The 27219-nt window shown below is 39.6% G+C and overlaps 1 protein-coding gene and 1 long non-coding RNA gene across 4 annotated transcripts; one reads left to right on the top strand and one right to left on the bottom strand.

The window, feature by feature from the left end:
* Positions 1-185: 185 nt before the first annotated feature.
* Positions 186-5928, top strand: LOC113963829. Its single transcript, XR_003532974.1, has 2 exons — positions 186-279; positions 4724-5928. It is a non-coding gene; the product is annotated as an uncharacterized LOC113963829 (long non-coding RNA).
* Positions 1420-21655, bottom strand: SNX10 (sorting nexin 10). 3 transcript variants are annotated; one of them, XM_027675271.1, is made up of 7 exons: positions 21601-21655; positions 16330-16416; positions 13646-13746; positions 12960-13058; positions 10791-10844; positions 4666-4881; positions 1420-4223 (listed from the first exon to the last, which is right to left on the bottom strand). In XM_027675271.1, exons 1-7 carry the CDS (start codon positions 21622-21624, stop codon positions 4145-4147), a joined length of 660 nt encoding a protein of 219 aa, XP_027531072.1. In that variant the 5' UTR covers positions 21625-21655; the 3' UTR covers positions 1420-4144. The 3 variants fall into 3 exon arrangements, with proteins under 3 accessions (XP_027531072.1, XP_027531073.1, XP_027531074.1); XM_027675272.1 differs by having other exon boundaries at positions 10791-10841; XM_027675273.1 differs by lacking the exon at positions 10791-10844.
* Between the last annotated feature and the right edge of the window lie 5564 nt (positions 21656-27219).

The following is a 27219-nucleotide window of genomic DNA, read 5'->3' as shown; positions in this document are numbered from 1 at the left end:
AGCGCGCACCCAGCGCGGGGCCCCGCCCGCCCCCGGCGGCGCGCTCCCGCTGGCGCACAGCGCCCCCTGGTGGCCGTGCGGGAGGCGGGGCGCAGCGGTGGCGGCGGGGGCGCGGGCCCGGGCGGGCTGTGCCGCCTTCCTTCCGCGGGGGCCCTCGCGCCCCCCCGCGCCGTTGCCATGGGCTGCGGTTGCCAGGAGTTACCGGATGGAGGCTGGGAGGCCCCGCTCCCTGCCTGGCGGGCGCGGGGCGGAGCGGGGCGGACAGCGCGGCGGCCCCAGGTAAGGCTCTCGCCCCGCGTCCCCGGGGCAAGGCAGGGCAGGGCGCGAGGAAGGGCCGGGCCGGGGCGCAGCGGGGAGCGCGGTCTGGGATGCTGCCTGCTGCCTTTTCCCTTTTTTTTCCCTGTTGGTTGGGGTTTTTTTTCCCCCTCCCTCCTTTTTTTAAGTCCTGCCCCGCAGTCGCCGCTCGCACCGGCGGCAGAGCGCCGCGGGCAGCCGGCGCTGCCGCTCCCATCCCCGCCGGTACCGATGCTACGGGAGCCTCGAAGTCAAAACCGCGGGATTCCAGGCCAAAGGCGAGAGTTCGACTTCTGTTTTCCAAGGCCACTTGAATTAATTTCTAAGGAGGTTTTGTTCCAGAAAGCAAAGAAGCGAGCTAAACCGTTAAACAGCATTTTGAACGCCGAAGAAGAGAATAGTTGTGTCTTTCCTAAAGTGTTTAGGCCTTTCATGAAAAGAATCAGTCTGAGACTGGAAATTATTATTTACATTTTTGCAACATTGTAAAAGGTAGAGAAGAAGGGTAAAGCCCCGTCCTTCGCCCTGTGCCTAGTCCTGCAATTACAGGGAGACGACACAGGAACATGGAAGGTTTATTCTTTTGACTTTATCTGCACTGTGTAATTGACAATAGAGCGAGTCACAAACACTGTGTTTTAATAATTCATAATAATTATAAAAATATAAATATTCCTCTGGAGAAAAAAAAAAAAAACAAAACGGTATATCACATCAAAAAAAGACCTGGACACTGAAGTTTGCAGGGCGGCATTTTGAGTATAATTCTTCCTCAATGCTATAGATCTACATTGCTATTTAAACATATTTCATTCCAAATACACCATCTATCTTGTCTTTCTGGTGTTTTTTTGCTGTTTTTTTTGTAAAAATCAAAACGAAATGAAAACCCAAGCACAACAGTGTGGGTGTGTGTATAAACACAGCGTGTGTATATCTCTCTCTCTCTCTCTCCACACACACATATATATACACTGTATATATATAATGTATATACATATGTGTGTGTATATATATATTACAAAAATAATTGAAGAGTAAATCACATATGATAAGTCATAAGATGATTAGGATATTGATATTGAAATAAAGGAAAGCTCACTGTCAGGTTTAAATATGAGCTAGAAAGTAGTAACTTGTTTTATTTAATTACTTAAAAGCTTTTAGGAAATCATTGTAAAAATGAGGATATAAAGTTCTAAGTAAAAGATAAAGCACAGCTTTTGAGGGCAGAAATACTGCAATTAGATAGAACGTAATCTGATTACTATTTCTAATTTATAAATTAGATATTAGCCTGTTAAAAACAAAATAAAACAAACTAGCAGGAAATGTCAGCATTATTTAAAACTAAAAAATGAGAATCTGAATACCAGTGATCAACTGATCAAACTGCATGCCAGTGTTGAGAAATCACCAAATCACTGAGGTCACAAAGGACATTAAAAATCTTTTTTTTTAACATTTAAATTTGTAATAGTTATATTTAATGTTCCAAATGAAACAAAATGTCTTAAAGCATATATATGCAGTTACATACAGCTGATACAGAAAATGGACATACTAGAGAGCATGGAATACCTTTCCTCACCCTTTCATACAAAAAATTCCAGTAATACTAGCTACGCAAGCAAGATTCAAAAGATAAATATTTAAACAAATCTCTGTCAAAGCTGAGAAGAAAGTTCTGTTATAGTAGTCTTAAAATTTTTTAACAGGGTGATGAGAAAATAACAGAACAACAATAGAGCTATTAGAAAACAAATATTTATTTCAGAGACATCTTCATTTGAAAAACACTCACTGGCCTACAGATAAGCTCCTAGAATTAAAAAATAAAAAACCACCACAAAGGCTTTCCAAACCTTGTGTTTCTGTAATTTTTTGCAGATCTTGAAGATATCCTAGGAGGCCAGAACTGTAAAGTGCTTCAACAGTTTAGCTAAATCTTTTAAAACAAAAGAAACCCCCACACTATGTTAAATAAAAACATTAGTATCCTTCTCAGACATTATTCCAGTTTTTGTTTTTATATCCTTCCCATTTTTTAAATAAATTCGCTAAACAGTTTTTCTTGTGTGCCAACTTATTTAAAAAAAAAAAAAAGAAGAGAAGTCAAGAAATCAAAATCTGTGCCTGGCAATAACAGCAATTTTTAAGCTACTTTTTTGTGATAACTTGTTGCTTAAATTAAATGTTATCACTTTTAGATTAAAATAATATTGCTGCTAACTCATACACAAGCTGAGAAAGTGAATAGATACATTTGTGCAAATCAGTAAGACCAAAGGAAAAGAAACATGGATATTTATCTTTAAAAAGTGCTGCCATCAACAAAATACAGTTGCTTAAAGTAGTTACCTAAGAGATGTTATTCTCAAGGCTATTAAAACATGTTTCTAAAATTACATAGATTCCCATCTGGATGCTTTAAAAAAGCATGCCCACACATGTCTATGCTACCCCTTATTAGCTGGCCATTTAATAATCTATTGTTTCTGTAATTCACAGGTTTAAAATGTTCCTTCTTTGAAAGTAACCACATAATTCTTAGGGAAAAAAAAAAAAAGCAAGCATGTATTTATATCCATTTCTAGGCCGGTAACTACAGCACTGAAGTTAATGGAAGCTTTGCTAGGGTGATCAGACCCCCTAGCTCTTTTTAATAGCAGTTAAATGTCAAATATAAATACAACACCACAGTGAAACATACTCCTTTGACAGAATTTGGGACAAGACACTACGCAGCTGCTGTGAACAATAAAGAGCAAAACTGACGTTTAATCAAAATAAGTGTTGGTGGTTACGAAGTTGTGTTTAAGCCTGCCTTTTGTTTGTGAAACAGTCAATATTCCAACATGTTAACTACAGCCACAATGAAATAAGCAGCTCCTGTTACTCCCAGAGTGGAGAGGACAACATCCGTACAGTGTGTTATAGCTTTGTGATTATCATCACCTCTCCAGCTGCTAAACTAAAACATCTCTCCCAGCATCTTCAAATATAAGTGCCAAAAGTAAAACACGTTGGGTGAAATCCTGGCCTTAGCGAGGTCAATGCAAAATTCAGCCATTGGTTTCAATGGGCCTTATCTAGGATTTTCACTGCGAATGAGTATCCATAATTCCCTGGGAACTGAGAACCTCCATCAAGCCTAGAAATGATGTAATTTTTATTTATATTTCTAAGCTTCTAAGCGACCATACTCAAAAATTTTTGCCTTCAGTACTCACGCATGATAAAACCAGGCTTTTTGTAAACACTACAGAAAGACCATGGAAACATGTATTTATTTATATCTCAAATTGTCAGCAGCATATAGTTTGTATGAATGTTGTTTTGCTGATGTTGCTGAGCTACTTTAAAAAGTGAGTACCTTGGTGGGGTGTGTAATTTCATCACCAGTGTCAAATGACTTCTAAAGATGAAACTTCTCTGCTGCAAATTACAAAAAGATGCTTTGAATATGTATAATACGATATACCAACTTTTAAGATGAGGAATTAAGTTATCTTTATTTTTCTGATCCAAGACATGCACTCACTGAGGGAAATATTTTAACTGCCACGTATGCCAGAAAAGGACTTACCCAATACTGAGATTTTAATAGTCACAAAAACATAAACAGGTAACATGTAGACCTGAATCAAGATACATAAAAAAAAAAAATCAACAAAAAGATAGTATCAAGGTCTGTTTTGAATATTTTGTAAGGAGATATGGTTGTATTGATGATGGATCTTTTAGGTACGCATTACCAGACAGCCCTGCTTATGTGGCACATGTAACCAGTAAACAGAGCAGAAACTGCTTTGTACTGTCCTTAAGATAGTAAGAGAGGAATGATTTTTCATGATTCTTCAGAAGCTGGGCTTGCTTTACATCCACATGAAATGCTGTCATCACTAGGTCGGAGCCCGGAGGATGAACTGCAGAAAAGGGGAGAGGGGGGGAGAAAAAAAAAAATAAAAGGAGGAAATTGGTTTTCACAACACACTCAAAGCCTGAGTAACAGAGGAGAACTTTAATTATCTCCAGTCACAAAGAGAGACAGGAAATTTGGACTTTTAATTAGCCATTTGGAGTGCAGTTGGATATTTTTTTAGCAAGATAATTTAAACGCGAATAATTCAAGTCTGACTAAATGAAATTCACATAATCAGAATGCAGATAATTGAATTTCTACTGCATTCATTAATTCAGTGTGGAGGTGTGTGTGAAGACTTCTATGATGAGCTGTCACAGCTCAATAAAATCTCAGTCAATTAATTTTTTCATTATCTTAGTATTACATCAACAAAAAAAAGTGAAGCATGCGCGTGTGTACGTATGGATATATAACCTCAGAAAGTAAGGAAATACAGAAATCACCTCTCTGAATCAGAGTCTGCATCATTTTTTCCTTTTTTTCTCTCTTCATCTTCTATAGGAAAACGTCTGTTCAAAGAGGCGAACTCGTGAATCGCATCAGCAACAGAATATTTGGTCTGTCCAGACACACAAGCCTCCATATCTTCTGGGCTAAGCTGAGTCTGTAAGAAGAGGTGAAGTCTACTATCTGAAAGCAATAATGCGTCTTGTAGGATCCTGGAAAAAGAAAAAAAGGCAAATGTTTATATATAAGCTGTGCACAGACACATATACTCTGAACTGTTTTCTCAGAACAAATTCTAAATTATGTCCTGCTTTTAAGTTTTCAGATGAATCCTAAATCAGTAACAGAAGGTAATGAACATATTAAAATGATTAGGTGCGTGTTACTTTCTTATTGCATTATTTTGAATTTTAGGTGAGTAAAAACACGAAGCTAATAGTTAGGCACATCTGCTATTAGAATAACTTCAAGGACATTTCTTCCATTTAACCATCTGTTATTACCACATGGATCAATTAATGAATTTTAGGCAGTTGGAGGCATATACTCTTACAAAAACTTGGTCTTTTTTGTTTGTTGTTTTTTTTCTTTTAATAGCTAAACTTTTATAAAAATTACAAGTCACCAATTTGTTTGGTGGAATAAAGAAGTGTGTAGAGAGACAGTGTGTAGACAGAACAGATTTCATACATGTGCGACATCAAGACTTTGGCATACCTGTAAACAATAGAGCCAACGTTAGACAAAATTATTTACTCTGTTACAAATATGCGTATATTTAAGCTAGAATGAAAATGTTAATACTGAATACCGATTTTAGTTTACTTGCAAACAGTTTTCAGGGACTCTTAAATTTTATTTCATTCCAGCTATTATTTTAAAAAATTCATTTTAATATTTGGTTTATATATATTTTAAGTCTCCAAATAAATTTAGCACAGTGTGTTTACTTAACACACATGAGAGTAAACAAAATACAATCCATTCCAGTAACATAGAAAGTTGCAGAGTTACTTTTTCAAGGCCTCAGAATTGAGGATCATCATCACTATTTTGAAAAAAAAAAAAAGATATGCAACTCTTCTTCAACATTTCTTTACAGAAGGAGTTCTTTAATATGCAAACCCTAGAATAATTAACAAGAGACTTCTTTTATATGTGCATGTAATTTTACTCATGTAATAAAGACATCAGAACCTATGACCATGCCAAAGAGTGCTCCACAGAAAATTATTAAAATATCTTTAAACAACTCAAAACTATTAAAAGTCAGTCAATATTTACCTATTTCTACCCATTTAGGTAACAGTTTTTACCCAAAAAATATTACTCTGCAATAGAAAACAAGAGATGATATTAATGTAAGAACTAGTAAGAGCAGAAAGAAATATTGCATTTTAAAGGTACTCTGACTAAAATAAAAAGTATAACTGATTAGTTCCTTTGCTTGAATAAGATTAATGGTGTGTTTGGACTGTAATGTTTTAAAACACAAATGCGTTCTGAAAACTGTTCTCTAAAGCGGCCAACATGACAATAATGTTTAATAAACACACAAAAGGATTTTTGGCTTCATTCAAGCCTATAAAATCTGTCAAATTAAAAATAAGTAACAAGAAGTATCCGCTTGAAAACACGAGATACTCACGTACATGCACATTTCACTGGCCTAGGTAAACACACACACGCAGTCTCAAACAAATAACTCAAACTCTGACACCTTCCAGTGAGGAAATGTCTGCAATGACCCTAATGATGTACCCAGGTACAGCTGAAATTCAGTCTCAGAAAGACCAGATTTTGCTGAAGTTCAAAATAAGCACACACTCATACCTGGAGAAAGACTTTTTAATCCAATCTAAATTCTCACAATTTTACTTAAAAACAAACGTAGCAAATAGACATGTGTAAAAATCAATGCGTGTAGTGTATTAATACAGAGAAAAACTTTGTAGTCTAGAAGCCAGCAAATGCTGTGTAAAAATGATTCAAAACACAGAATTTACAGGTCCACACACCTTGACAGCAACAGCTTCATGATTACAGTTTGAAAAGCCATCATTCAGCAGCCACTAAAAGAGGATTTCAGCCTTGACTCTTGATAAACACACACTCCAAACAAAGACAAACATTGCAACAAAAAGTAAAAGTATCATTCCAGACAATAAATCCACTTTTATAGTTTATGCAATAGGGGGAATAAATATCCTCCTTCCTCTTCCTTTCCCCTCAAAAGGAAAGGAAAAAAAAAAAGAAAAAAGAAAAAGAAAAGAAAAATAACATGCTGGAGTTTACTGTAGACTAACTACCGTTACTGTTTTTCACAGGCACCATGAGGGGATGCACATTTCTGTAATTCTAACATTTGCGTGTCTAATACCAAGTAACCAAGCAAAAAACCAAGTCATTAAATTCTGTGGATGGCATTTAGTTTCACAGATTTTCCTCTTGCCGTACCTTCAAAAGTTTCCTGCCAACCAGCAAAAACACAAGTAACTAACTGTTCATGAGATTACACTACACTTACAGCTCTGTTGCTGTTTGAAATGTATTTTATTTTCTTTATAAAATAACGGCTAATCTTTAAAATTGATTTAAGATGGTTTGAGGCATTACACCAGAGAAGTAATGAGCACTAATGTCAATGATATTGGACACAAATTCATTTTAGCTTTATTTCATGTCCAGTACAATTCTGCTAAGCCTTGAACTGCTAAAGCACTGTTATTAACTCAGCAGTAACCTAACATATGGAACAGCAAACAAAAGTGATAAGAGTACAGACTGATCAGGACCTCAAGGCTACTGTCCTTTTTCTGCAGCTATAATTCAATTTCCAATTTTACTTTACATTGGACTCATTATTTCACAGTAATTTTCTTTTCTGCTTCATAGTGCCATCTGGAGGTGAAGGGAGTGAAGAGAAACCAAGGCAAAGAAATGGAAAGATGTTTATAAAGCTAATCACACACACACATATATATATGTGTGTGTGATACATACATATATATATGTGTATGTGTGTGTGTGTGTTCACAATGTGACCAAACACTCAATGCAATTTGCAAATCTTTTAAAACCATCCTGAAAGCAAATATGTGAACATCTTTCACCTGGTTGTACCCTTTAAGTATTTCTTTTTTCTCTTAATTAAAAAATAACTCCTGCTTTTCCCACCCCATCTGAACCAACAGGTTAGACTGCTTTTTAATTGCATTCTTCAAGCAATGAAAATGAAAAATAAATTCTGCGCTACCCATAAATGTTATGCTTTCCTGTTCAAAATATTCCTTCTTCAAGGAAATAACCATATATTTATCACCAGATGGTACTAGTAGCATTAAGTGCTGGTATAGTAGTTGCACTCTGGGGCTTTCACTGTCCTGGGGACTCACTGTGTGAAGGGCTGTACATCTGAAAAATAGATTTGGCTCCAAGGACTTTAAAAATCAAAATTACAAACCACCACCTAACAAATTAAAAAGGCAAGAGGAAGGGAGGAGCATCATAATATTAATATTCGGATGTCTTCACAGAGGCTGAACGCGTGCGCAGTCTCAACATGACCAGTAGCACTCCCAGTGCTTCTTCAACACTTTTATTGCAGCCGGTGTCAGCACAAGGCTATGGTTACAGTGATGTAAATCAGCACTCGCTGCCGTTGCGCTAATGGAGGAGTCACGGCTCACGGTAATAATTCCTATAAACTGACTGAGCATATTTAGGAGAACAACAGACCTCCTATGCAAGCCTGGAATAAGAACGAAAGGCTAAATCCTGCAAGTCTTGATCCCATCAGTAGTCATTACTTGTCAGAAATCTCACTCCTCTTGGCCAGATTGCTCACATGCATAATGACTGCTTATGTGATTAAGGGGGCTGCAGGATAAGGCTCTACATTAGAATTAGAGATAATAAAATCATTTTTTATTCACAGCCATGTGAATCTTTGTTTGTAAGCTTTCAGTAAATGCTCATGATCTCTAGACCTTTAAGGAAGCAGGGCCGAAAAACATCACTTCAGAACCAGAAGAAATAATGTCATTTTTGAGGAAATGCTGGATACTATACAAGGAATATTTCTCTTTCCCTGTGTTATGGCAAAAATATTTACAAAAGACAAAACATGTGTTTTGTCTTATTTGGATAAGGTCCAAAATCTGGTTTTCTTCAACATGATTTTATTAGGTATATTATACACTGTTCTGCTGGAGGAGAACAACATATGGCTGAACAGTACAACTTAATCCTAACTAAAGATTTCCTGTATCTCCTGTAACCTAATACAATGACAGATGCATGCTTGCATGTGTGTGGAAGGTTAACACTCTGGTTTTGTTTTCGACAAATTTACTCTGCCCATTTACATCATATCACGAGAGCAAGGTTAAAAACCAAGGAGCTGAGAGGCGGGGGATGACGGCCTGTGCTGTGGTGCCCTCTGTTGAGCATCCAGCCCCTCAGCCCCAGCCCACACCAAACAAAGCCCCAGCTCCCATTTAAAAAAAAGCTGACTCTGTTTCCTCCTTCATTTTTTATAAGGGAGGAAATGTTACTGATATCAGGCAACTGTGAAGCAACTGTTGGGTATCTGATAATGTGTGCGTTTAGGAAAAGATTAAGTGACACATGCCTGCTAGACATTATTCACTCACCAGATAGGAAATACTAGCAAGGTTCCACTGGAAAGAGGCAACCACCACTTGCCGAAGGAGATCCACCTGCCCCACAGCTGCTGATACTCCTGCTTGAGCCCCTGGCAGGGGCAAGCTGGCATCCATCCCTTTTGGAGCCAGCCTCCCACTTTCCACATCCCTGAGAGAGCACCCAGTGGAGACAACTCCAAAAGAAACCTCTGACCCTGCACCAGCTTCTGCTTGTGGGATTGCAGTGGGGAAGGCAGGGAGGTGGGAAGAAAAGGGCAAAACACCAGCCACCTTCAGAGAATGGCTCTACCTTAGGCAGCCAAATTTGGGGTGGCTTGCTCACTCCAACACCAAGCAAGCCCAATGCATGGCCCTCTGGACCACCAATACTGTGGATGTCCTTTATCTCCTGTGGATCCAAGCACTTCCTTTCTCAAAACTCCTGCTATGTCTTCCACCCCATCATAAACTGCATGTCTGAAAACTAATTGAAGAGTACTCCTTTTTCCTAAATCACTTAATATTTTGAGATCCAACTATATTAAATTAAAAAAAAATTTAATTAGGTGATTAAGCCCAACTTCATTTAAAATATCTTTGTTAATTAGTTTTCTCATAAGCAAATCCAAATGATCTTCTGTGGGGGTAATCTAAGTCCCAAAGTTAAACCCATACAGCTACAAAGGGATGAAAGCAAAGAGGATCTCACAGAACCTAGTATCACAAGATAGTGTTTTAATATTGACCTCTAATTTAAGAATAAGCTTTTCCTGTGAATTTACAGGCATCCTCAAAGTATGAGGATACTTACCAGGAAAAACACATAATTTTCCTTATTCTTACTGAGTAATTCATAATTGAAAAGGGGCTAGCTGACTTCCGTTAATGCAAATGGCCTCTTGAAATATTAAATTATGCCCAGACAAGAAGTGAGCCTTACAGCTCTTCATCACTCAGAGATAATAACCTGTAAGACAAGTAGGTCTTACCCTGCATTTGCGCAGCAAAACCAAATCTAAATGGGACACCTGTTTCCAGATTTCACCAAAATCTAGTGCTTTGCTTAAGCTTCCAGCTGTTGGCCCAATTCTTATGCTACTGTGCTCAGCATAGAGAGGCTTCACAAAGGCTCTAAGTATGCACCTTGCCCTTTGCTAACTTGTCCTGGAGTGAGACACCAAGGAGGACAAGAGAATTCTGTAGCCATCCACATATAGGCAATATGGAGGTGTTCCCAGGGCCAGAAGCTCAGTACTAGAGAGCCTCCAGCTGCTCGATCCTTGCTCCTCAGGCACATGGCTCTTGCATGGGTAGCAACCTGCTCATGCAGCAACAGGCACAGGGCACAAACTAAGACTTTGAAAGATCTAACCCCCCTTTTCAGAGATGGCTTGGATCCTGATAACATCAGAAGGCACTTAGTGCAGAGAGGAGCTGGGATTCCTGCATCACATGCGGGCATTTGAAACTGTTACCTGCAAACATCTCCCTTGACAGGTCCACATAGGCTCGAATCCCATTTCTTCCCACTGCCACAAAGAAACACTGGTGGGACTGTAGCTTATGCGCAGTGACTGCTGGGGCAAATGGAGCTTTCAGCTTCGCAGTTTTGGGTTACACCGCCTTTCCAACACATCAGAGAGGTTCTGCTTCACCTGGCATTGCCACACCACAGAATGTGCAGCATCCAGACCCACAGCTTCAGTAAAGTCAAGTGCATATAGATATATATACGCATAATATATGTATATTATACATACATGCATATTATAAATATAGAACATACATATCTACAAAATATTGTGTATATTATACATATGTATATTATACCTATTTATTATATATATGTACATTATATATATACACACACTTCTTAAGGAGTCCCACAAATTCAATTTCAGAGAAAGAATCATCCTTTGATTCAGAGTCATAAATGGGGGGGGAAGCATCATGGCAGCATGGCTGAGCCACTTGAAAGATGCTTTCTGTGAGCAGCTGCAGCACACAGGTGCCAACCAGCAGAGGGCAACGGTACAGCATCTAAGGTGCCAGGCCAATTCATCGCAACACAGCCTCTGAAAATTCCTTCCAGTTATTCCCCAGGGCTGAGAGAAAGCTGATACCTTTCTAGTAGTCACATTCAAACATTTAAATCCTTACTTGACAACTGAATTTGCCTCTTTTCCCAGTCCTGGACTAACAGCAGCAAAGTGAAATGCTCCATATGCTGTCATTTTCTGCTGCCAGTACCCACTTAAACTACAGACATCCACAAAATTGGAGCATGATGATGTGTTTTAAGAGACTCTACCTCTCTGTTTTGCCTTTTAAAGCACTGACAGTGGTTTTGAACATTTCTGATGCTGATATACTGTACCTTGTTACCAGATTGGCCTCTTCTCTATTTTAAAATGAGAATGTTTTTTGAAATGCACTACTCCATGGGGCAACACAGCTAAGCTAGACCTACTCAGACCCAGGAACCTGAGCTACCACACCCTTTGTATCATCATTAATATGCTTCTAGGAGCACAGTCATTCCATTTCACTGTTTTTCTTTCCTGAGATGCAGAAAAAAAACTCTGATCATTTTCTGCTTTCCCTTCCCTGTCTCACATGCCTTCAACCAGTATTTATTGGCTGACCTTTTGGCCACAGATCCTATATAACTGTATACAGAACACTATTCCTGCAGCAGTTAGCTCTCCCTGCCTTCAGCTGTTAAGCCTAACAAATGTAGCTCAGGACCAATGATTTGTAATCTGTTACGGAGGCTTATAACACACTGACTGGAAAGAAGATGAATAGTCTCTACTTGCAGTGTTCCACTATGCCCTTACCCCGAGCAGCAGCTAGACAGCCTGCAGATGTACGCACAGTTCCTGCCCCAGCAGCTGTGAGCAGCCTGCTCTCATACCAGCAATGCCAGGGCACTACAAGAATGGCAGAGGAAAAGCAGAAAACTACACTAACAGGGTCTCTGCCACTGCAGAAGGTGAAGTGGTTACAGCAGTGGGACTGAGGGATGCAGTACTGAAACTCGCAGTACTGCCTTGTAACACAGGTCAGGCTCCAGCTAAGCCTGATGAATGATTTTATAGGGATTGCAGCTATACTGAAAATCGTCACAGCTGCTAGAGGTTGCTTATATTAGTGGGACTGGTAAACAAAGTAATTTGCATTATAGAAAAGCTCTGTGTTAGGAGATCTCACTTGAGAATTTTCCCAGGTTCCCAGGGGTTTAGCCCACCAAAGACACTGATTTTCCATGAACATAAAGAGGGAGACTAGTCTGCATCTTTGTACGAGAATATCTAGCTCATTATTGAAAGCTAGAAACAGACATCACAGTGAAAGATCTCCTGACCTCAGTACACAATTGCAAAGTGACTTAAATCCAAAACATTGCATTTATAACCAATGCAATGAAAAGGAACAGAAAAGCCCCAATTGATGCTTTCTTATAACCAGTAGAGCTGAAGTCACGTGTATGAAATATGACAGTGCAAATAAAAAAAATAACCAAATGTGTAGCAATACAGATGACCACACGGTGGCTCTCAAGTACCAGAGATGAGCTATTTTGAACCAGAAATTGATGACCTCATAAAAATTCCAACATTTCTAGGATAGCCTGTACTTACTTTTCCAGGAATTCTTGCAGACCCTGACGGCGATGGTCCACGTGATGAGGATTGTTCATATTGAAAAAGGGAGTCTTAGATGGCAGTTCAGGTAGCTGTCTTTATTAACAGGAAGAAAATATGCAGTTAAAACCGAATGTGAAACAGCAGAGAAAAATGCAATAAGCAAATGCCAACCCCAAGCTTGTGAAAACCATGGATCGTGTTCCAGAAGCTCTTGAAATCAATTTGGGAACACAAGGCTGAGAAACTGGAGGGCTTCTCACACACCTCAAAGGGGAAAATAAATTAATCTGATTTTTCTGGTCCAGTTGTTAAGCCTGCATGCATGTCTGGGTGGGTCTCTTATGGTGCTTGCAAAACCTAAGCAGACCCAAGAAGTGCAGAGAGGAGGTGTAGACACCTATGCTAGATTGCTATTTCTGCTACCAGTGCATAGCAAAAGAAAACACAGATCAAATCTCTTACAAATTAGAGGGGACCTCACCAAACAAAGGCTATCAGTACAAACAACATTCTTCTGGGTTTAAAGCACACAAAATGCCTTGTACAGAATGAACTTGTCCAAGTAAGAAACACAGGACATTTTTCAGATCTGATTTCTGTGGTTCTCAGAATTAAGATGAAACAATCCTTCCCTTCCTTGACTGACAGATTATGAAATAGCCATGTATAAAGTTGCTCACATAAGCACTGCATTGCTCTGAAGCCTCTGACGAAGCCAAACAAATTCTCTAAAGCGACGTCTAACACAGGATGTTTTCCTTGTAAAGCACATACTGTTTGTCTGTTGGGAAAAAAAAATAAATTATTTTGTGAATCAGTTTAAGCTAAAGTGCAGGCATGGTATTAAAAACACATCTGAGATTCTATAGTAATGCCTGAGACACAAATGGAAAGCTTGACATTAATTCCGTTTATGTTAAGGACTTTGCTTTATCTCAGGCAGGACTGGTGACAGTTTCTACTGCTTCCCAGGGAAGTATTTTTCATTTGCTTCCTTTTTAAAAGCAAGAGATTTGGATTACTGTACAACTTACACTAACAGGAACAAAAAGACCTCAGAAAAAAGTTTCAGCAGATAATGTCAATCTTTGCAGGGGAAAAAGATCATCTTTAGCTATTCTAGTTATAATCCTGCAAACAGTTACATAGAGGTGTTCCAGTGTGCAGTCTCACTTATATCAAACCAAAGAAACCAATGTGACTGCTCTCTGCAAGTAGTAGCATTTGGAAATTTTCCCACAAAACATCCTTAGTTCACTGGAAAAATGACAATTCATCAAAAGAGAAACAATTTGTGGAAATTAAATACTTTTGCCAAATTTTCCCATGGAGCATTCATTTAGCTGAAATCCCACCTACCAGACAGGACTCCATTAGAAAACTACCAGCAGCCCAACCCACCCTCCTCGCCTGCCAGGAGCCACAGCCCCAGAAGATGCAGACTCTAGAGGGCACAAAGACGACACCTTTCTGGAATAGAGGAGTATCCAGGATATCTGACAGCTTAAGAAGCCAAATGCTCTAGGAGCTGGGTAGAAGAGGAACTCAGCTGGCTTAAGAGCATGGCAGACACAATTACTTAAATTCACTGAGAAGGCTGGATGGTAGGACTGACCTAGGGAGTTGGTCTCCAAAAGCCCTGGCATTGTGGTGGCAGGAAGCTGAGCTGATGCTTAACAGCTTCAGAGATGCCCAGTGCTGGAGAGTTAATTTTCTTCACAGTTGCTGGTATGGGGTGTGTTTTGGATCCATGCTGAAAACAGTGTTGATAACACAGGGATGTTTTTGTTATTGCTGAGCTGTGCTTGCACAGAGCCGAGGTCTTTTCTGCTCCTCATCCCATGCCAGCGTGAGCAGGCTGGCGTTGCACAAGAGGTTGGAGGGGACACAGCTGGGACAGCTGACCCCAACTGACCAAAGGGATATTACATATCATATGGTGTCATGCTTAGCAATAAACTAGGGTGGAGGTTGGCTTGGGGCCGCTGCTCAGGGACTGGCTGGGCATTGGTTGGTTGGTGGTGAGCAAATGTTTCCATTTGCATCACTTGTCTTTCTTTGGTTTTATTTCTCTTTCTTTGTTGTTTTCCTTTTTAATAATGATGATGATGATTATTGAAAATTATTAAACTGTTTTTATCTCAACCCATGAGTTTTCTCACTTTTACCCTTCCAATTCTCTTCCTCCATCCTGCTGGTGGGGCAGGGTGGGCAGTGAGCAAGCAGCTGTGTCGTACTTAGTTACCAGCTGGTGTTGAATCACAACACACTGGGCCTAAATGCAATCTCCCCAACTTAGCAATTGCAGAGAAAAACCAGTAACATGCTTCTATTCAGAGGCACCAATGCCAGTGAAACTAATATAGCACTCACCCTGCCAAATCCACAGAATTTCTATTTACCAGAAATCAAAAATATAATTGATTTGGAACCAGCACTTGAAGTAAATTGCAAAATGTAAAAGTTTCACAGTTCTGATTGCTACACAGGAGAGAAGTACTTGTCACACAGACATTTAATAAGTCATTGTTTGACTGCTTGCTTTCATTACACTGAATGCTTAATTCTTCCACACAGGAAGGAAATGCTTTTGGTCTTGTGCCAAGCATTAACCATGTAACTTGGTGCTCTCAAATTCTTTACCTGATAGTAGATATAATTCACAAAAAAATTATTTTACACTGCAGTTAACATCCCTGGATCTAGACTTGGTAAATCAGGATAATGCCTTCCATATGTCATCCACCAAAGAACAATCAAGAAAACAAAATTAGGTATAGGACAGATTTCAGGCACACAAGAACCGTAATTCTAGGTGCACTTTCATTACATATGGTGGACTACAATCATAAACCCAAATGCAGTTATTTGACACATCCAAGCACAAGTAAACTAGCATAATATGAATGTCAAGGTATGCTGAAAACAACCACCTTGCAGCAACCAAATAACTTGGCAAAAAGAATTGAGGAGAATTTGTAGTACAAATAACCAAATAATTACTCTAAAAGAAAGTTTTTTTCCCACCAATACCTGAACATCAACATTGTTCTATAACGGTAAGATATCACTGACTGTGACAGTCTTCTGGCTGATAAGTAAAGCTAAGAATCATCTCTGTTGCAAGACATAGTGGAATGCACATGTGAACAAAACAGGTCCAACTTCCAACCCCCCCAGACCTACTACATGGCTATTGGTCAACTCACCATACCTGTTTCACTGCATCTCAGTTGGTGAAAGGACAATAATAGCCTCCAGCCTTCCAGAAGTAGTATACAGAAAATTCCACTAATATCCCAAAGACAACCCTGGCTTGGACAGAAACAGCAACAAGAATCTGTGGTGATATTTTTATACTTACATGAATAAATATCTCATAGTCTATGTAAGAATGCCATGAGTCTTCTTTCTGTGTCCTGGGGTCTCTCACCAAGACAGTTACAAATTCCTGTAAGGGCATAATAAAAATCAAGCAATTAATTTCAGAAAGCAAAGGCAGACTTAAAGACTCTCTTGATTGTTCTCCTGTTCCACAAACTACTGTGCTCAGATTAAAAGCTGAACTGCTGTTTTATTGAATTTTGCAACCCTATAAATGGAGAAGCAAAAAGCAATGAATCATCTGAGCTACACCATGTGTCTGGGAAATTCCCTGCCAAACTGCTATCTGAAAAGGAGTATTTAAGATTAAGTAATACTGTGAAAACTCATATATGTTTCATGCATGGGAGATGTGATCTTGGTAGCTACAAACTAAAAACCTAACATTCAAAGCTGCAAATGTAAAGGAGAACTATGCAGGTACTTTAGGCTTTCCCCACACTTGTAATCCACATTCACAAAGAGCCGAAGATGCAGCACCTGGCCACTTCTGTTCCAATCTGCCCATCCACCTGTCCAAGGAAGCAACACAGCGACACTGCAGAGCATAATTTCCCATTTTAGGGGGACAATGATATAGAGTATTTGTTGTAGAAGTTGTCATATCTTGTCTATTACCTTGTAATTTCCACATTTATATAATAACTTAGAGGGATTCCAAAAGAGAAAGAGAGGCCTGTGTGCATTATTGTAATGTAACTGGTCATCCCTGGGAGTCAGAAGAGACTGAAGAATTAAATGTTCCCAAGTATCATCAGCTAATGATCAAAACTTGTATTTTAGAAAAAACAGAAAACGAAAACCAAAAAGCCTGATAAATCTGTATATTCATACTAAGATAGAAAAGACTCCTTTCAAATACAAAGGTCAAAACTGTGTTTAAGTACCCGTTATTCCAAAGCAAACAAGCAGGCTGCCCTACTCCAGTTGCTTACATAAGCTATTCACCCAAAAAGCTAAACCAACCACTTAGCAATGACTCAGTTAAAGAAAAGCATATCACTTTAAGCTGTAGATACACTCCCTCCAAGAGAAAGGCACTGCACAAGATCTCCAGGTACAGGATTCGACTGTGGGAGGAATGACAGTGTCTCTGGTAAATAACATGCTTTTTTAGTACATATTTGCATAAATCAAGAAATCTTGAACTAGAAAGCTCTCAAAACGTGTCTTCCCATGCCCAAACCACAGACATCAAAATAAAAGCTTTTCTCTTCAGATAAGTCTTCTGCCCCTGCCACACACTTCAACACGTCACCAATGGCAACTTTCAATGGACCAACAGGGGAACAATGACAACCTTGAAAGGAAAAGATATATTTTTCCCTGAACAGCCATTGCACTCAGTACATGACAGGGAGGTGTTCAAGGTCTGGATTAAGTTATTTACTACTCTGATTTCCAGGTGGTACTGCTTCAGGCTGTGCCTGATGGCTGGACACAACCCACAGTTTTATGTCACTTAGTCCAGCTCCTAGTCACAGCAGTGTCATCTGCATTATTGCTGGATACCATCTTGGTGAGTAACACGAGTACCTTGCCAAAGAAAGACCATTTGAAAGGCTCCCACAACCTCTGCTGCTTCTTTCCTCACCGAAGAGCACCGGAGGGCCAATTCTCCCCTGCAGCTTTTAAACCCCATGCCAGTGTGAGACAAGAGGAACAAATGAACAGAGCTGTAATCATTTCTACCAGCTGAAGGTCATGCCTTTACTTTTACAAAACACCAGTGGGAGACATGAGGAAGTTATTCCCACTCCTGAGATGATCACGAGCAACGTGCTGGACACAGGAGAGACAACCATTTTTTTTGGTTGCTTTTCTCCACCTGCCTCACTGTCTATCATATTTGGCATGCATATACAGATAGAATATACTTTCATACCCACTGTAACATCATTTCATATCCACCGTCTTAGGTTCTCCCAAGTTTTTGTCTTCCCCAAACTCCTATTTCCCTGTGTCCCACTCCTCTCCAGAGCTGCAACCATTTCTAAACATACTGTCTTTTCTTTGCTGAGCACTGAATGCATCAGTCCTGCAAAAGGAAGAAGAGGAATTATGCCAGGAAGCTTCCAACAGGATGCTGCTTTCCTCCTCCCTTCAACTGCTGCAGCTCTGGAGTCACAACTGCAGTCAGCCTGCTTATAACCTGATCTCAGTCCCTTTCCTCTCATCTACTGCTGTATCAGCTTCTTGTTGACCTTCCTTTTGACCAGGTTCCCCAAATTACTCCATTTCCATGTAACCTTCTATAACCCTGTCCTTTGTATATAATCAAAATAGTCTTTGAAGTAAAATACTTCTTTCAAACCTTTATTATACCGAAGTTGCTATCGGATATGCTGTGGGTTAGCTATGGCTTACCTTGCAAATCATTCCAGACCACAAGATTTACACAAAAAGTTTTGTACTCTTTCAACTCACACTTAACTCATCACTGAATTTCAATACAGAGGAAGTTAAAGCTCTTCACACTCCAAAGAAAAGAGACCTGCTGTAGGCACTCCGGCAGGCAGGTGTCTAAGCAGTAAAGCACTGAGCCAAGAGCAAAAATGATCTGCAGAACAGCAGAGCACTTCAGCAAGCTGCAGCCCTCACACAAAGTCATTGTCAGCTCTGATTTAACACACCAGGATTTCAGCAGAAGTTCCTTTTTTTCCCTTTATTTACCGAAGAATGTTAATACTGAGTTTAGAATGAAGCAAGATAAACATTAAGCAACTAGAAATAAAAAATAATGTACAGCCTTTCTCAAGATCTAGGGTTACTTCCCCTAGAAACCTCACGAATCTAGGGAGTGTTAATCCCAGTTCCTCTTGCAAAGCTTCTGCTGCTCTGAAACAGTGTCATTGCACATGTAGACTACTCCTTATCTTTTGACCTTTAATTATTCTCCAGGATACAAGATCCCCCAGGGAAAACAGTATTGATTTAATCAAAGCAGACCTAACTGTCCAGTATAAATGATGATCCACTCACAGAAAAGGTGCTTATGCTTTTGCATCCCTAGAAAAGTAGGCTTGTAAAGGCCAATATTCACATATAGGCTATGTCAGGGTCCAAGCAGAGTCAGGTGGCAGAATATTCTTCTGTGAGATTGCTGTTTCATGGTCAGTCCATCCTGCATTCACTAGTCACAAACAATCACAAGATTACAGCAGTTCTGGGTAATAATTGCCTTTATCCTCTGCATATACTCCACTCCCTCCCTATCTTGCTATAAAAATTAGGATACTCTCAACAGACATGTCTATCCTCAAGTAATGCATTGTCCACCTGGGGGAGGTGATGCTGACCTCTTCCTCCCACAGCCCACTTGAAGACTAACTTAATTATTTGTCACAAAACTGGATTGCAGATCAGCTGTACAACACGGGAAGTTCAGCCCAAAGAGAGACAAGGTTTCAGGGACCTTTTACTTTTGCCAGCTGCAATCCTTTCCAAGGTGCCTCCTTCTCCTGCCTAGTGCTGCCTGGTTTTTCCAGAATTGCAGATCTAGCTATTATGCAACCCTACATACACTTTCAGTTTTGCTTGGGGTTTTTTGCTTCATTGTGCTGTTTTGTTTTTTCTAATTGAGGGGCACAACACATGTATGTATATCATGCATTCAAGAATGATATGTGTCCTGTAACACTTCAGTGCAACAATTCTCTCAAACCAGAATTTACTGCTGACACTTCAAAGTGTCCAGGCTTGGGCATGGAGGCCTACTGCACTAGGCACAATATAGACTCAACAGAAAGCTACTGAACTGTCATCTCCCTTTATTCCTTCTCCCTGTAAACTGCTAAATTAAACACAAAACATTTCCCGTCCAAACTGCTAATGCTATAGCTTTGATATGGATCCCAGCAGCCATGCTGGCCTGAACAACCTCATGAATATTCAGAATTTTCAAATCTGCAGCAAAAGTAGTCATAATTACTTAACAACCAGAAATTGCAGAGCAGTTACTCTGACTGGATGTGCCTTTTAATTCCTGTCTAAAACAGCCAGTTTAAGCCTAGGACTGATGGTATTTTGCTACCTTGTCCTCAAGGCTGGGAGTAGTCCGAGTGGTTAGCGTCACTGACAAAATGGCCAAAGTGACACCTAAACCTGGTTTACACCTTCTCCCTCATGGTTATAGATCTATGCAAAGAACATGAGTGCTGACAGCAGAGTAAAAGGGTAGCACTGAGGTCACATAGATACAACCATGGAAAACCGAAACATTCCCATTTGGATTTGCCTCAGAAGGAAGAACACACCAAAAAGGCAGCTGAAGCAAACACAAGAAGTCTTCTCTTTTAATTTTTCTCTTTTTTTTCTTCTCCCTCTCTCCTTTCTCTTGTTGGATATATTTCTGCAAAATGCAATGGATTGCTTAGAGACAAGAGTAAATCAGAAGCTTTACTATATAGAATTTGACCACAAATCTTTTCTTTCTGAAAAGTCTCTTTAATATTTTCCTACTAGGAAATAGGAAATCTGACATGGAAATATCTATTTTTAATATGAGGGAAAAATCTAACACAAGGAAGTGAAATAAAAACCATCTCACATTGGTTGATTATTTACATTAATCATTCCAGCTGCATTTTAATTCAAATCTCTGTGCTCAGGACTGTATCAGGTGATAACCTTGTGCTCTTGTTATGCATCTGATTAGTCAATAATCCCTGAAGAGTCATTTTCCACAAAGCTTCCAAGAAAAATAGCATATCCCATCAGATTGCCTAATAGTAAAAGGATCAGCCACAAAGGATGCAGGGCTTTTCACACTGGGGGTGTTGGCATCTTCACTCCACATGTGCTGTGTAATAAGGCTCATAAGAGACTATAAGTGGAGATAAAATAATTTTTTGAAACTTTTGGTGTTCATTGGAATGAGCAAAATAGAACATCCAAGTATGATAATTGTGGTCCACACAGCTGCTAATCAGAGTTCAGACCCAGCTCCAACATTATGTCCTAGAAAATATCTAAAGGCTGATGAAAAGAAGACTCCATACAAGTCCTTCTCTCCTATCTCTGTGTCTGAGCCCCTTATGCACAGTCACTTACTCTGAATGAATATCTGATTCTTCCATCAAACTTTAACACAAGGAACTGGCACTGCATCGCTTCAGAATATTCTGTATCCTGGCAACTAAAAGGATGAAGAATGCAGCCAATTTTCCCTGATCCACATGAACCTTAATGAAATTCAATCCACAACTGCCAAACTTCAATCCTTTCTTATTAAAGCTTAGACATGACTTACCTGTTTTTCATGTTTTGGTGTCATCTTCACTGGTATGTAGCAAATAAAAATCAACCTGAAAAAAGCCAGAATAGACATTAGATTGGCATTTAGTAGTTTTTTTAAGGTCAATATCACTTTTGCTACTTACTAGTAGACCCTGGAAAGAGCCAGGCTTAGTGCCATATATACTAGAGAACATGCTTGCATTAACTGTACCTGAGAAAGTATTCATTTTTTAAAAAATCCCACATTAAAAGCACTGGGCCCAGTCCCTTTCTGTTTGTATTTGTCATACATGACGGTCCAGTGATGCCTGTCCATCTCTGAAGTCACTGCTTTTCTTCATTGCTCCAAGAGCGCTCTCAGGGCTCATCCTTGCACCCACCTCCCAACAGCTCTGCGCAGCCAGCGTTCCCAGTGCACAAACACAGCTGAGGCAGTACTGCCTGAGCCTCATCCCAGGTGCCCAAGCACAGGTCTGTGTGACCGCAGCTGAAGCCCAGAGACTCTAAAACATCCGAGTCAACAGAATCAAATGCCCCTCTCAACCATTTCCCTGAAATGGAGAGAACTGGAGAAACAAACAGGCTAGCCAAAACTCAGGCTAAATTTCACAGTGTCTGTGGTTTTAAAACCTTCAGGTAGGGAAGTGTATAATGAGACCAAATCAAAACATCCTGTCATTAACTTAAGTTTTAAATCTTCTCTTTCACCGAAAATCCCAATAAATTTTTAACTACCTCTGCAGTCCAAAAAACCAGACAGTTTGCTTAGGACAGATATCCACATGGGAAGACCAGGACAGCTTTATTTACTTGCCAGCTTACATACACACCACCTGCCTGAAAACAACTGCTGTGGGAAAAGGATTTCCAATATATTTGCAATTTGCCTTTCCCCATTACCTCTCCCACATGCCAGCCAGCCACTGCCAGCTAATACCTACATTGACCCCCAGCTTTAGAAATATCCTGTTGCCTCCTCAGCTGTTAAAAGTCAACCTCCTCTTTCCAAACTGACCCAAGCAGGATCCCCCTTTCACTTCAGGATTATAACTCCCTACACTGATGCCATGGTCAGGATGGATGCCGCTCAAGTAGAAGTTGAGCAAAATCCTCCTGCACATCCCTCCAGGCAGGCACCTCGCACTGGAAAAGGTGAATTTGCAGCTTCCTTTAGGCAATCCCTAGAGTTGTTCTCAGCCACCTGCAAAATGTTCAAATGTGCTAAGGCAGACACACAGCTGTATTTTTGGACATGGTTATCGTTAAGGTTTAGTGATACAAAGCTTGAAGACGCTCTTGTTATTATTATACAACTAGATATTTAGGTCAAGCCCAGCTAAGGAATGCTGGACACCCCACCACTGCCCAATGCCTCTTATAAACAGCTTAACTTTCAAATTACAAACTCCACCCACTTTAATAAAATAAAGAACAAAGATAGGCACACACACATTTCTTACACCAGGAAATTATTTTGGAACAAACACATTGTTGCCAAATTTCTAGAGGATCAGTTGTATCAAAATAGGATACTCTGTTTTCAAATCAAAATGTCCATACACGGGACTTCAGACATCCTAAGGGTGTCGTACAGTTCCCATCTACATGAAGATAAGTCACCATCATTTCACTTCTAGAGCTAGAATGATGCTGATAAAAACACAGAGGAATATCAAAAACACACTCCCAATAAATTTTCCTTTTTTTTTAATTCAACGTATTTATGATTAACTTGCATGTATGTTCCGAGCTGAAGGCATAGAAGAGCACTCAGACACTTCTTGCTGCACAGGCTCAGCAGCCCCAAGTACCTCTGCAAGGTGAGGCTAAGAATTTGACTTATTGGTTCTAACTGATGTTAATACAAAAGTATATTAGGACCTTCCTTTTGGGGACATAAATAGCTTTTATGTTACAGGAGAGCGCGAGCCTACATGACAAACCAATCTCTTCCCATTGGGTATAGCTGTAAACCTATATAGTTTGAGGTTATTTTCCCCCCGTTCTGCTCTGGTTGAATATGTTGTGGTTTCTTTCAAAATGGCAATTCAATTTTTTTCCCCAGTTATATATCTTTATTCCATCAAATGCTGCAGCGTGTTTCTCTCCTGTCTCTAAATTGATTTAAGTAAGAAATTATGCAAGCCCAAAATACCTCATTCCTGACACAGCTAGTGAATGACAAGGCTGAAATAATACATTTCATTTTTTCATCTGTTTCTCTAAAGACTGAGTTATGTGCTAGAGCAGGTTAGAAAGAATAGCTTAAACTCTGAACAGCCATCCCACTTTTAAATCTTTAGTGAGAGAATATTAATATTTCAACAGAAGAAAGCTTCTAAAATATTTAAAATACATCAGTTCTTCATCAAGTAATTTGAAAAAAAAACAATAATGAAACTCAAGCCCCCCAAAGCTGCCTTTTTCCACTGATTTCAGTGAGATTGCCTAGTCATGCTGCAGCCACTCGCAAACACACTGAATGCAATATTCTGTCTGGTGGCAAGATATATATTTGGGGACTTCTTTAACACATATAGAAGCCAGTGAAGCAGAACAGTTCAACTCCCTGCTTAAGAAGTTGTCTTTTTATCTTGAGAAAAAAACTACCCAAAATAGCAGTGATGGAGAGAAGCAGCCATCAGAAGACAAATAGAAGGCTGCTGGTCTCTTTAGTCATTAAAAAAATTTTCTCTGACAGAGAAATGAAGGGCTGCTAGAAAAAGAATCAAAAAAGGTAGTGGTAGATCTGTAGTTTTGATAAAACACTTTCTGCTGTGACTGGGAAAAAACCCCATTGCTTTGTGTATGTTTTTGTTCTGCTTTTGATCCATTATCAGTCTGAAGACTTCCTTTTTTTTTTAAATTAGTTTCATATACTCAGTATATCAACTGCTCCTTGCAGTACATATTTTTGACAGTTCTTAATTGCATAACCAACAAAACTACCAGGGAGCAGCTCCACAAATGCCAACAACAACCATCCCAAAGCAAAAAGATTACATAGGATGAACTGCCATACTTCTGTTGCCTAAAAGAGAATCGTGAAGAAGTGGGGAACAAACCCAAGTACTGCAGTGCTTTTCTTAGACAAAACAGGTAAACTGCTGTGCTCTTCTTCAGGGTAATAGATAAATAATACTAAGTATTATATTTCATTTAATATTTTAGAGATTATTTTATATTTTAAAATCTAAATTAAAACAGGTAATTTGATATTACTAGGGGAATACTCTTTTATCATGTAAATGGATTGCTCTTAAAGGAGGAAGTAACTTGTCCCCTACATTTTCAAACTGCAAGATGAAAACTGAAGCTGTAGCACCGACAAAAACCATGACATCAGAACAGCATGCACAAATGAAACCCTCCTGGCTGCCTCACTAGTAGCTGTGTTTAGTTGCACTGAAATTTTATTATTTCATTCCTTGCTGGGCAGTGGCCTATGCAGTGTGCTTGTCCGCTCTGGAAGTGCTGATGGATTCCATGTGGCCAGTGTTTCCCCTCAGGGATGAATGGTGATCTTCAGCTCATCCATCCACACACCTTTGGTTATTTCTAATCATATAACTAAACGACCACCTTCAGGCTTTAATGGGGAAGTGTGCTTTATTTTTAGACCTTGGTGATGATTGAAAGCACTATCCAGTCACAAGCAAAGCCCTCAGCTGCACTTTCAAGGTTGTTCCCATCATCAGTATCAAATGAAACTTTTATTCAGGGCTTCAATGTGACCAAGTGAGAGAGATGAAAATTGAATCTCTAAATGCTTTCAGATATTTCCTGCATTTTATGTTTTGCTTATTTAAGACTCAAGAAGTCATAATAATTTTAATCTAAAGCCTGTAGAAAGTTCAGCTGCATCCATACATGGAGTTCACTATCACAGAACATGCCCACGTGCACCTGACCGCACTATGTTCCTGAAAGACAAGTGATCCGTATGGATTTATAAGGAAGATACACATGCAGGGGTGATGGTGGGAGGGGGAGGACAGGAAGAATAAATAAGAGAAGATATTAGCTCTGTAGAGTTCAGAAAAAAAGACTATAATAAACCCAATTCCATGCTAAAACAAAACTACTACTTAGATTTGGGATAGGATAATCCTAATTTCTTTTGGGGAACATTCACTGCATTTGCAGAAGCATCAGGTTCTGGACGAATTCTTAAAGGTCAGTCACTGGCAGGGAAAGTCACTGATGCAGAAAGAGCATCTCCCACAGCTCCTGGACAGATCAGAGGACCCAAGAGGCGCCTGTGCCACTGCTGTTGCAAGGGGATAGGAAATAAAGGAGCTAAATCCCCACTTAGTACTAACTCAAAGCTAGTCAGAAGCATGGATGAAATATTACTATAGGTTTCAAATGAAAGGATAATAAATGGGAGAAAGCAATGTTAACTTGTTTATGGAAAGAAACTGCCTGAAACCATAAGATCAGACATACTGCATATATCAGTGGAAAGGTCCATCTAGTCCAGCAGTGACTTAGATGGTGACTCACAGTGGAACCTCAGAGTACAAGAAACAGGCAACACTTTGAGTGCTTATTCCCATGTTTTGAGGGGAAAATTATGAAAACGATATATGTATAAATGTATGCCGCCTGTATAAAGTGTACCATTCTGTGATGCCAAACTGACCACATCATAACACAGCTTGGCATTTACAGCAATTGTGTACATGGCTATCATTATTATCCCATCTTGTTGATGGGAAAAAATCTTATTCAAATGCTGTTCCCCAAGCAGGGATTTTCAGCCCATCCAGAGAAACTCAGTCTCAGCGTATGCGAACGTCTTGTACTTCACCTGGTCCACTTTAATACCTGGGGTCAACCCAACTGTGCTGATCAGAGTCATGTGTTGCGTTCTGTTCCTCACTGTCCATGAACCAGATGGTGAGGACTGAAACTCCAGACTGAGCAGGTCACAGAGCATCTTCCCTTCTTTCATCTATTCTGATGACCCCTCACCGTCCCTCAGCAAATCACCATAGGGGTCTGCTTGTCAGAAGTGAAAAGAATATGAAAGACATCAGCATTTTCATATAAACTCTGCACAACAGTCAGGGGTGCACAGATTACTTAGTGAAGTCAACAAAATAAGGTACCCCTTTAGCAAATCCATCTCACTTTCCAGGATCAAGGCACCCCTTTCATCAGTGTTGTAGAACAGTAGCAGAAGAATCACCTTGTTGCTGAGCAGGAAACAAGCACACCGTCTAAACTGCTTTTAAAAGAACAAAAGCTTTCCAAACCACTGACAGAATTCACACACCTTCCCTCCAACCACAACGCCACAAAGAAACACACTGCCAAAAAAAATCACGTGTTTGCGGCTGCACTTGAAATTCTGACTTCCAGCCTCCACTGCCAAGAGGCTTAGTTAACTACTCTTTTCCTATGGGATTTCAGTCCATTTGGTTGCTAAATGCTTGTTTATGGCCACCAGGTATAAGACACCTTCTCTTTAACCATTATGTTAGCATTTCTCCCCAGTCAGCCATTCCCTTGTCCTGCAATCTTCCTAGATATTAAGACCTGTTTTACCAAAAGAATGAATTTGGTTCATTTAAAAAAACCCCAAACCCAAAACACTATATAAGAAATTTTAATTTGTTTCAGAAGA

Source organism: Neopelma chrysocephalum, unplaced genomic scaffold (genome assembly GCF_003984885.1).
Source record: "Neopelma chrysocephalum unplaced genomic scaffold, ASM398488v2 Primary Assembly neopelma1_26, whole genome shotgun sequence".
NCBI lineage: Eukaryota > Metazoa > Chordata > Aves > Passeriformes > Pipridae > Neopelma > Neopelma chrysocephalum.
The sequence above is the reverse complement of the archived record's forward strand: the minus strand, read 5'-3'. Positions and strand labels throughout refer to the sequence as shown.

Excerpts from the sequence above, each read along its gene's own strand:
- SNX10 (XM_027675271.1), bottom strand. The coding sequence starts at position 21,624 with ATGACACCAAAACATGAAAAACAG. Across the intron at positions 13,059-13,645 it reads CAGAGCAATGCAGTGCTTAT|ACAGCTACCTGAACTGCCAT; the intron begins GTGAGCAACTTT and ends CTGTTAATAAAG. Across the intron at positions 10,845-12,959 it reads CTGCAAGAATTCCTGGAAAA|TGGGAAGAAATGGGATTCGA; the intron begins GTAAGTACAGGC and ends TCTTTGTGGCAG.